We start from the raw sequence: 10,985 nt of genomic DNA on the forward strand, positions 1-10,985 counted from the left end.
CCGCTTCTGGGATATTTATTTATGTTGATTTAATTTTTCTATCTATTTATTTATCTGTTTGTCTTCCCAATGTCCATTACAACCTCAGATTTCCTGGTGGTCTCTCTTCCAAATTCTAACCAGGTGCAGTTAACCTTAGCTTTTTGAGATCAGCCAAGATTGGCAAGACACTACCATGTGCTTAATTGTTTAACTTAAGTGGGCCTCAGTAATCAGGTTGCATTTTTTAAAAAAAACTTCAGATGTAGAATCCAGGCTCCAAGGTAATAGCAGTGTCAGTCACGTCATTGTATCACATCCTGTTCTGTTCTGATTGCCAAGTTTGCCGTGTCTTTCTTGATAGAGCAGGTGAGATCAGCAATGGTTTCATCAGACCAGAACAGTATTATTGCAAGGCACAGATCTGGGGAAGGCTACAGAAAAATTTCTGCTGCATTGAAGGTTCCCAAGGGCACAGTGGCCTCCATAATTCTCAAATGGAAGAGGTTTGGGACAACAAGGACTCTTCCAAGAGCTGGTTGCCTGGCCAAACTGAGCAATTGGGGGAGAAGAGCCTTAGCAAGAGAGGTGACCAAGAACCCCATGGTCACTCTGACTGAGCTCCAGAAATCCTGTGTGGAGATGGGACAAAGTTCCAGAAAGACAACCATCACTGCAGCCCTCCACCCATCTGGGCTTTATGGCAGAGTGGCTAGACGGAAGCCTCTCCTCAATGCAAAACACATGAAAGCCCGCTTGGAGTTTGCAAAAAAGCACCTGAAGGACTCTCAGACTGTGAGGAACGAGATTCTCTGGTCTGATGAAACCAAGATTGGTTTGGCCTCAGTTCTAAACGTTGTGTCTGGAGGAAACCAGGCACTGCTCATCACCTGCCCTGTACCATCCCAACAGTGAAGCATGGTGGTGGAAGCATCATGCTGTGGGGGTGTTTTTCAGCTGCAGGGACTGGGAGACTGGTCAGGGTTCAGGGAAAGCTGAATGGAGCAAAGTATAGAGATATCCTCAATGAAAACAATGCCCAAACTGGGCCAAAGGTTCACCTTCCACCATGACAACGATCCTAAGCACACAGCCAAGACAACACAGGAGTGGCTTAGGGACAACTCTGTGAATGTCCTAGAGTGACTCAGCCAGAGCCTTGACTTGAACCCTATTGAACATCTCTGGAGAGACCTGAAAATGGCTGTCCACCAAAGGTCCCCATCCAAACTGACTGAGTTTGAGAGGATTTGCAAAGAAGAATGGCAGAAAATCCCCCAATCCAGGTGTGCAAAGCATGTCGCATCATATTGAAAAAAACTTGAGGCTGTAATTGCTGCCAAAGGTGCTTCAACAAAGTACTGAGTAAAGGGTCTGAATACTTATGCCAATGTGATATTTCAGTTTTTTCTTTTTAATAAATTTACAGACATTTCTAAAATTCTGTTTTCACTTTGTCATTATGGGGTACTGAGTGTAGATTAATGAGAAAAAAAATGAGTGTGAACAATTGTAGTATAAGGCTGCAACATAACAAAACTGAAAAAAAGTGAAGGGGGTCTGAATACTTTCCGAATGCACTGTAGTTCTCCCAGTCCTCAGCGGAGACTGGTATGCCAAATACAAATCTCCGTTCCTTTAGGATTCCTGCTACAGAATGCCAGAATGTAACCAAATTGTGTCTTTTTGCAGCCAACTCGAGTTCTAACCAAACTGAGGTGACATAACTTTTTTTCTTTAATTTGATAAGTTTTTTATATTCTCTTCTTATAGTCAGCATCTCAGCTTGTGTATAAACAGTAGAAGAATCTCTGAGCAAATCTCATGGCTGCCTTCAATTTCTTTTTCATCAACTGGCATTCATTGTCAAACCAGGGAGATCTGGCTGCTTGAAAACTTTTAGTGGAAGATTTAGCTATTAAATGTTTCCTCAACATATTACACAAATTAGTAAATGCATTGGAAACTGACAGCCAGTCAACGGTAGGTGACTGGATTGTTGTAGCCCAATTAGCAGCATTCTCTGCTTTGAGTCTGTCTAAAATTGCCTTTGTATCAACTTTGGCCCATATCAGCCTTTTATTTCGATATTTATCTTGTTGACCTCTTGTGGAAAACCAAGGGACTTTGGGCAGAGAATTGCAGGGGTCTCTTGCAGGGAGAAGAAGGAGAAGGAGGGGGAGGAGGAGGAGGAGGAGGAAGAGGATGTGGACTTGGAATGGGGAGACACGGGTTCAAGTCCCCACCTGACTTCAGCCATCGTGGGAAAATTCGGGGCAATCATGCACAAGCCACCCAGTCTCCCTCACAGGGATGTTGTTGAGCAAAGTCTCCTGGAGACCCCAGAGAAGAAAAAAAGGCATGGGGGGGCGGGGGCTGCCCAGGGAGAAAGGCTTTGGCTCCATCACGATGCTCCTCTCATCTGAGTTGCCTCGCTGGCCGCCCAAGGAGAGAGTTTTGCCCATGGAAAGCAATGGTGGCAGGAAAGGTGGGGAAGGAAGAGCAGCGGCTGGGCTGGGAAATGCCCAAGGGAAATGCCCAAGGGAAGGACGAGTTGGAGCTGCCCCCCTTCCCTCCCCAAACCATGCTGGGGGGGAGGCTGCATTGGGATGAATCATGTCCCTTGTAAGAAAGGCTCCCTTTCCCTTGTAAGAAGGCTGGAACTGGGATGGCCAGTTTTAGGAGATTTTGGCCCAGCTTAACCTGAAGGCCTCCACATGCTTTGGGGTGACTCCCAGAATGCTCGATGGCTGGGGATTTTGGACACTGTAGTCCCAGACCATTTCTAATTGAGAAATACAAGTTGTGGAGGGCTGGTTTCGGGAGCAGAGAAGCCCACTGAGGAGGCCCCTTGCGGTCAACAACCTATCCCCAAAGGCCCACAACCAAACCATACTTCAGACATTTGTTTTTAAATATCAGGAACCATAGCTTTTAAACCAAGTAGCATTTAAAGCAGCACTCAGGCATTTTTTTTTTAACACCACAAAGCACAGAAAGTTGAGTCAAGTTTCCAAGATGGGAGGAGCACTGGTGCTATATGAGAAGTGCACCCTGGGGTGGGACTCGTTCAGCAGGTGAAGTTTGGAGTTGACTTCTGTGGAGAAGGAGTGATGCAGAACGGTGAGCTCAGTTTCTCCCGGGGTGGGGGGCGCTGCTCGGGAGGGACTGCCGGGCACCCTGACAATCCCCCGTGTGACGTTCCTGCTTCCATTTAAGCGGGAGGGTTTTCACGGCTGCCTGACAATTTCCCGGGATGTGGCCAGTCTCCGCGGGTGGGGGGGTCGCTCAGGATGGAGGGAGATGGCCTGATTTGTGCAGAGCCAGAGCAACCGGGAGGAATCTCGGGGTGCTGTGGCCCAGGACAGTGGGCGTTACCGAGAGGGTTTCCCGGCCCAGCCGCCGCTCTTCGCACCCCGCCTCTCCTGCCGCCGTCGCTGTCCATGGGCAAAACCCTCTCTGGGCAGCCAACTCGACGAGGAGAGCCCGTTGGCCTTTCTCCCGGTGCAGCCCCCACCCGCCACTCCCCGCCCGAAAGGGAACTCCACTGCTCCCCTCAGTGCTCCGCTGCTGCCTCCACATGGTTTCGGCTCAACCTGGGAATGGTCAGGGTGGCTGGGGATTCTGGACACTGTAGTCCCAGATCATGGCTGAGGGGTTCCTATGAAGTTTCCTCAGGGATCAACTGGGTAATTCTTACTCTCTTCCTTGTGGCAGGACAAGGCAGATGGGAGGTGTTTGCACTTCTCGCTCTCCGACCAGGACCCCCCAGATTCAGAGGTCAGTTTGGGGACCTTCTTGGGCCCTTCTCTGTGGCTGCCTTTGCCTTGGCTCTGGCAGGGTCCGGAGGGGGAAAAAGTCCGGGGAGATGGGAGGACGATTCTCCAGCTGCAGAGGGGGTGGGGGAGGGGGAGGGGGAGGATTTGGCTGGTGGCTTTGGGGGGGGCAGTCACAGTCCCCCGTTTAGTCCAGAAGTACCAGCCTTTCTTGATCTGCATTCACCCTCTTCCTTTATCACAGAGAAGTAAAAGGGAGTCTCTTGAAAATTGTTGAAGCATCTTGATTTCTGCTCCTGCTTGGGTTTGTGTGTTTGTGTGTGTCTCGTGTATGTGTGTGTGTGTGCATCTCAGATCAGTTCTCCTTTTGCAGGTGGAGATGTACCCCGGACGGTGGAGTTTTTGAAGATGCAAATAGGCCTTTCTCTAGCCACAGGTCAGTCTTTGGCATGCCTGAATTTGTGATTTTATTTATTTCTTATGTTATTAATAATCTTTCTTCTTCTATAGGGTCTCCAGGAGACTCTCCTAGAAGGGCCTCACCAACATCCCTGTGAGGGAGACTGGGGGGCCAGTGTATGACTGCCCTGAATTTTCCCATGAATGCTGAGGTCGGGTGGAGACTGTAACCTGGGTCTCCTCATCCCAAGTCCACATCTTCCTCCCTGTGCTAGATGTACTCTCTCCAAACCCTTCCCAAAATATTCCTGCAAGACACCCCTGCAATTCTCTGGGCTTTCCAGAAGAGGTCAACAAGATTACAGCCTTTTTTCACACACATGCAGAGACATCTTACTGATAGAATTTATCTCTCTCCTTTATATCAAAAGTAGTGCTGATCAATAAAATAGTCAACATCTCAAAACATGGGGAAAAGACACTCTTGGCATTGGATCGAGTCCAACCTCCTTCAACTCCCTCTTTTTGAGGGATCTCCCAGGGGAAACCTTTGGAGAAACGCTGGATTTTGGCTGCCCTTGAAAGGGAAGAGCTGTGTGAAGGGAGCTTAGCCCAGCCCTCTCCAGCCAGTACCAATGCCTACCTATTGGACTACAGACTCCTAGAGGAGACCCTTTAGGCCACCAAATCCGGTTTCTGCTCAACGTGTTGGAATCCAGATGGAAGCATCTGGACAGACGGCTGAGCAGCCTCCACTTGAAGGCTTCCCATGAAGGGTCCCCCCTCTCTAAGCCTTGCCTCCCTCTGCTGAAACTCCTCTGGCTTTAGGATGGTTTCCTTAACATTCAGCAAAGATCGTCTAGATCTTCTGACTCTCTTGGAAGCTTCTCTCTGGTGAAACGTTCTCTCTGAACTTTGACTCCCAGCAGACGTATTGGGATGGGCGAGTGATCTTGTTTCCAGTTGGAAGTGAAAAGGAAGCCAAGGGCTTCCACGTGAAGAGAAGCCCCAGAGCGTCTGATCTTTTGCCAGCCAGGGGGACCCCTTTGGGTGAGATCCCCCTTCCCCAAACACAGAGCTGCAGTTCAGCATGTGAGGAAAACTAGAAGGGCAGAAATTCTCAGTATAATCTGTTCTTTCTCCACTGACTTTATTTAGACAACACCCGTCTGTTTTGTGGCCAAACAAACATCCCCAAAAGTGGAGATCATCTATACAAATACAGGGTAAAATCTTTCTAAACAGACATGGGTCTTATAGATGTATTAAATGCTGACAGTGAGGATAGTTTGAAGAAAATTGATTGGGTTGAAGTGTCTGAAGTGGCCTCTTTGTGGTGTTGCAGCTCAGGATGGATTCCAAATTGCAGCCCATCTTCAGATCCAGTCTGGGAATCCTGGGATCAGAGGTGAGTGCGGGAGAACTGGAGAGGTTGAGAGCCTCCCCTGCGGAGGAACTGCCTGCAGCGCGAGATGCCTTTGTGGCAGCCCTTCCCCTTGCATGGACGCCCCTGGGCTCTGGGCGTCACGGTGAGCCACCGGTGCAGTCAATGAGGAAAGCACGAGAGACTGTCCTAGCCAAAGCAAGGGTCCAGGGGTTCAAAGGGAGCTGTGGGGCATAGCTGAGTCCCTCGAGAACAGCTGGAGAAAATTTGCTCTCCCCATTGAGGAAGGGTATTTTGTGGGGCAGCTTCACTCAAACTCCGGGGGGTTCAGCTGTCACAAGTGTCCCATGACTGTTTTTTCACAGATCAAGGGGGATCTTTGCTTGCTTGGAACATCAATTTTCACCGGCAATGGTAAGCAAACATGAGTTTGGGAGAGGTTTCTGGGTCGGAGTGAGATGCAGTCCGGATTCAAGTAATCCTCACTCCTTTCTGTGGATCTACTCAAACTGCAACTCTTTGAAAACCCAAACCCGAACCTCCAAGCATCTCCTATTGATTGTTTCAGGACATGGAGGATCCAGAGAGGCTGCATCTTATATTATGCTCTTAGGCTGATCAGCGATTTGTGGTAAGTGCCAGGAACTGGCTCTTTTGAGCCTTGAGATTCTCCTGTTTGCAGAGAGACGGCAGAATGATCTATCACCTGTCCATCGGTCCATCCATCCTACCCACCCACCCATCCACCCTTCTGGGTACTTTTGGGGACAAGAAGAGCAGAGAAAGTCAGGATGATGGGCCTGAGACCAGACTGGCCCTTCACAGGGAAAACATGCAGAAGCCAGGCAGATCCAAGTAGATTTCTCAGTTGGGGGAGTGTGATTGTTTCCAGAAATGATGTGAACAATATTTACGGTTAAGTCGCCTAATGGCGATTTTACCTTTTGAGTTCAAGGTGTGCCCTCACGCTGCTTTCTCCTTTTCTTCCAGCGTAGGGAGAATTCCAGCAGGAGGCCTCCAGGTATCTGCTGCCTTCCAAGGAAGATTCCCCAACTTTGCTGGTAAGTCTTTTTGGTCCGCCTAGATTGGCCCTGATTCGATTCCCGTCCCCAGGATTCAAGGATTTAGGGAGAACAAGATCAAGACTCCCAACAGCCACAGATTTCTCTCAGCTCTTCCGGCATTCATAAACTGCCCGGTGGGACAAATACCACTGAGGACCTCATGTTGAATGCGGAAACTTTTGGAACCCTGTAAATCTGGAATTGATCCTCTGTGGATAGAAATCCTCAGCCTTTCCCCGTCCCCAGAGTTTCCCAAAGCAAATGCAAAGCAGCATTTAGATTTTGCAGGAAACTCCTCCCAGGCCCTGGCCTATGTGTCTCTGCCAAAGAGGAGATATGACGCCTGGGGACCCCCAATTGAACCCCTCGCCCTGCTAATTAAGGCTCTCCCAAAATGAATTCTAGGAAGTTGCACCTGTCTGCATGCCCAGACCCAGCTGGTGGCGAACTAGGTTCCTTCAGGATGCCTGGAGCGAGAGCAGGACAAACATCAACACATCTTCCTCTTTTATCAGCTCTGCGAACAGAAGGCCACCTTAATATTTGCCTTTCTTAAAATATTTATATACTCAGGGAATTCAGGTGCCTTCTAAGTCTTCTGGTTTACACCTACCAAAGTTTATTTTCTCGTTACGTTTCTTAGCAAGACTGTGATGCTTCATGGGTGGCCTTCCGATAGCATTTTTCATTCACTTTCCCCCCTAACCTGGATTCGGGGCCAGTTGAGGGCCTGGCTGGGCGGACGGTTGATGCCGGGACTGTGAGGCTGGAGGGAGGCCCTTTTGGAGCGCTGCAGATGACTGTAAGCCCCACAAATTGTGAAAAAAAGCAGCAGATGAATGTTTGTAAATATATCAGTACTATTGACCACAGAGTACTTCAGGGCTCAGGAGAAGTTGGAAGGCCCTGCCAAGCAGTCTCCGATTTCATCCGACTCAACCCAGAATGTGATTTTGGGTAAATAATCGTTCAGCCTCTGGGCCTGTGGCCTTTCCGTTCATGAAGTGCCTGGCATGGGATACCCTCACTCTCCTGGTTACAGGGAGCTGTTTCCTCTGATTTGTTGAATGCCGAGCAGATGGACTTGTAAACTATATTGTTCTTATAATACTTACTAGAGTAGATATAGTATATAATAAATATACTATATTTACTCTAGTAAGTATTATAAGAACAATATAGTTGATTTTTATCCTGGTGTTCGTTTTTCCCCGAAATGTCAATGGAGCAGAGTTAAGGGATCTTGGTATAGAGAGAACTGGAGACCTTGAAGATATCACCAATTCAGCACGGAGCCCCCATTTCTCTTCTTTTCTCCTCAACCACAAACCTCTTTGCTTTCTCTGGCCTGGTCTGAAGGTCTGGGCCCTCTGCACATTTCTGTACTCTTGGATTCAGAATTTTCCTGATCCACCACGTGGCTTGCTTTGCTTTTTCTGGCACGCCCTGATTTTCTCTAAAAAGTATGTTGTATTTGCTTGCTTTTTAAAAGATAGGATATAAACTACTGGAAACTTGTTAAAGTAACAAATAATGGACTCAGGAGCATGATGGGGCACTTTGTATCAGAGCACTTTTGATGAAGAAATTTTCAGCACTTGTTCAGTTAAAAAATATAACTGCAGAGCATCTTTTGAAATAGGAAATGTTCCCCTGGACGTGTACTTGATACCGATTGTGTGTGTGATGGAAAAATAATAGAGTGGGAAACTCTCCCCCCCCCGCTTGCCTCTCCTGCAGCAAACTCTCTCCCCCTTTCCCTCTGCCATTCTTTCCCCCCCCCCCGCACACGTAAGACTGAATCGGTCCCGAGCTATGGCAGGACCCAAGGATGACCATGTTTCTGCTGCTGAAACTGTGCTAGCGTTTTTGAGTAAAAAATAAGAAAATGATGCTTCCTAAATTGAGGAATTCTGGGAGTTGAAGTCCACACATCTTCAAGCTGCCAAGGTTGAGAAACAAGGCTCAGTATAGTGGGAAAGTAGGGGGAAACGTACCATTAATTTTTACTGTAGATGTGGGCGACTCATATCATATATTAATCCATTTTATCAACTCCAAAGGAAATCCAAATCTATTTAATGTGGCAAACATATCCTGCTTGTGTCTTTTGTCAAAGGCTTTTTCATCATCTAGTGATAAAATGACAAACCGATCTTTGTTTTTATTCGAGTCTATTAAATCTACAAGTAACCGAACTTTGTCTGCTGCTTGCCTAGTTTTTATAAACCCTGCCTGGTCATTCTTCAGAACGAACGATATCACTTGCTTTGATCTTCGATTCAACGTGAATCAATGAGATTGGATGATAATTAGCGCCCAGAGTGTGATCTTTACCCGCCTTTGGTATAACCGTAATAAAGTTTCTCAACTGCAGCAACTAACCCCATCTTGCTGCTGGAGGGCATCGTGGGGGAACGTGAGGGTCTGGAGGGATCACTTCGGATGGAGGGCGATGGCCTGATTTGGGCAGAGCCCGAGCGAGAGGAGCGCCACTGAGAGGGAGGAATCTCGGGTGCCCCGGCCCAGGACAGTGGGCGAGGTTTGGGGAGGGAAGGGGGCAGCTCCATCATTCCCCACTCCCAAAGTCACACCCTTCCTCCCCGAGAGCATCTTCTAGGCTCCTCCGCAGGGCAGCCCAGCCACCACTCTTCCTTCCCCGCCTCTCCTGCAGCTGTCGCCCTGAGGAGAAGGAGGGGAACACGAGCCTTTGTGTGCCGAAAAGCCGCTAGAAGTGTGTCCAAGAACTGCTGGTGCAAAAGGCCCCAAGGTGGAGGCGCCCCAACGTGCCATGGGGCAGTCACCGGGGAGGGGAACGTTTGGGGTGGAAGCGAGTGGATCCCATTGCCTGAGTTCTCCTCTGGGTCTTTCTCATCTCTGTCACTGGCTGAGGCTTTGAGATGGGATATTGATGCTGTTTGCTCCCATTCCAGACTGGGAGCCCAGTTAGGTCTTTCCTTCCATGAAAGGAAGCGCTGCGTTTATACAGTCGGATCCGCCGCGGTGTTCCTGCTAAGAGCTCCCCGCTTGCTCCAAACGGGAGTCTGCTCCAACTTTTCCACTGGATTCCCACTGCTGGCTCTCGGGCTCCCCCGGAGGGAACAGATGTGAGCGGAAACCAAGCTCTCCCCATCGAGGAAGCCCATGGCGGTGGCCAAGAGCAGGTCCATGGGCGAGTCTGTGCTGCTACCGGTGTGACTGGAAAATCTGCATTCACCGTCTTCATTTATCGCAGAGAAGTAAAAGAGAGTCTCTTGAAAACTGTTGAAGCATCTAGATTTCTGCTCCTGCTTGGGTGTGTGTTGTGTGTGGGTGTTGTGTCTGTGTTTGTTAATCTCAGTTCAATTTTCCTCTTGCAGGACGAGATGTACCCCGGAGGGTGGAGTAGTAGTATAATTACATACTTTTTTTAATGGGGCTTGATCAGATAAGAAGTGTCGTGTCATGATGACATCACGGGGTAGCGTCACGGTGGCACGAAGTCAGGCAAATGTCCAATAGTGTTATTGGAAAGAAAATCCAGCAGTGTTTCCTTCTCCATCTAACTTGAAAATTGCAGGCTACTCAACTTCTAGCCAGACTTAGATTAGATCCTCCTTATCAAAATTAGGGAAGGTGAGCTGGCAAAAGGCACCTGTTTCTCCATAATCTCTTTATAGCACGGTGGGACCTCTTGGTTACTTCCCCTCAGGACCATCAACCTTCAACTTTCCTCTTGAACAGGAAACAGTCCCCCGGGGTCTTGAAGAAACTTCAAGCCTTTTTCTTGGGGTCCTTCACCCTCTCCTGCCCAAACCATAACTTTGCAACACTCTAGCAGCACTATCATTTTGCACTTGTGAAAATGCCTTGCTTGATTTTATTATGAAAAAGTTTTCAAACTTTCATGGGTCAATTTTTTTTTTTTTATTTATTATTAAACTTGTATGCCACCCATCTCCCCCAACGGGTGACTCTGGGCGGCTCACAATAACAAAAACGGAAAAAACACCAATCCCTCCAACAATGGCTAAAATCCATAAATACTTAAAATAGAAACATACATTAAAAATGTCCTAAACCCCCCCTATAAATTTTAGCCCTAAAACCTTCAAGATGCTGGGGGGGAAGCCAAACCCATCACCCCACCAGCCATCTCCACAGATGTGAGCCCCCATCCGGCCCCCAGGACTTCTGGCAGAGCCAGGATTTAACCCCTTTTCTGAAGGCCATGAGGGAGGGGGCACACCGGACCTCGGGAGGCAAGATGTTCCATAGGATGGGAGCCACAGCAGAAAAGGCCCTCTGCCTAGACCCCACCAATTGAAATTCCTTGACCGGTGGGGTCTCCAACCTGCCCTTCTGCTGAGTGGGGCAGGCTGAAATAACCGGGGCAAGGCGGTT

At 48.5% G+C, this 10,985-nt stretch overlaps 1 protein-coding gene across 1 annotated transcript; it reads left to right on the forward strand.

The window, feature by feature from the left end:
- The first annotated feature begins 2,200 nt into the window (after positions 1–2,200).
- On the forward strand, positions 2,201–8,312 carry LOC148216820 (uncharacterized). The gene is made up of 8 exons (XM_088134674.1): positions 2,201–3,102; positions 3,697–3,759; positions 4,129–4,191; positions 5,500–5,562; positions 5,904–5,952; positions 6,107–6,169; positions 6,529–6,599; positions 7,008–8,312. The coding sequence occupies exons 1-8, from the start codon at positions 3,093–3,095 to the stop codon at positions 7,052–7,054; spliced, it is 429 nt and encodes a 142-aa protein (XP_087990800.1). The 5' UTR covers positions 2,201–3,092; the 3' UTR covers positions 7,055–8,312.
- Positions 8,313–10,985: the final 2,673 nt, after the last annotated feature.

This window comes from Python bivittatus, unplaced genomic scaffold (assembly GCF_059951505.1).
Source record: "Python bivittatus isolate LINGU-HERP-01145 unplaced genomic scaffold, Pbiv_v1 ctg000080_np1212, whole genome shotgun sequence".
Taxonomy (NCBI): domain Eukaryota; kingdom Metazoa; phylum Chordata; class Lepidosauria; order Squamata; family Pythonidae; genus Python; species Python bivittatus.

Bases quoted from the DNA above. Each gene is read 5' to 3' on its own strand.
- LOC148216820 (XM_088134674.1), top strand. The intron at 5,953-6,106 runs GTAAGCAAACAT...TGATTGTTTCAG, and splicing joins ATCAATTTTCACCGGCAATG to GACATGGAGGATCCAGAGAG. The intron at 6,600-7,007 runs GTAAGTCTTTTT...AATGAATTCTAG, and splicing joins AAGATTCCCCAACTTTGCTG to GAAGTTGCACCTGTCTGCAT.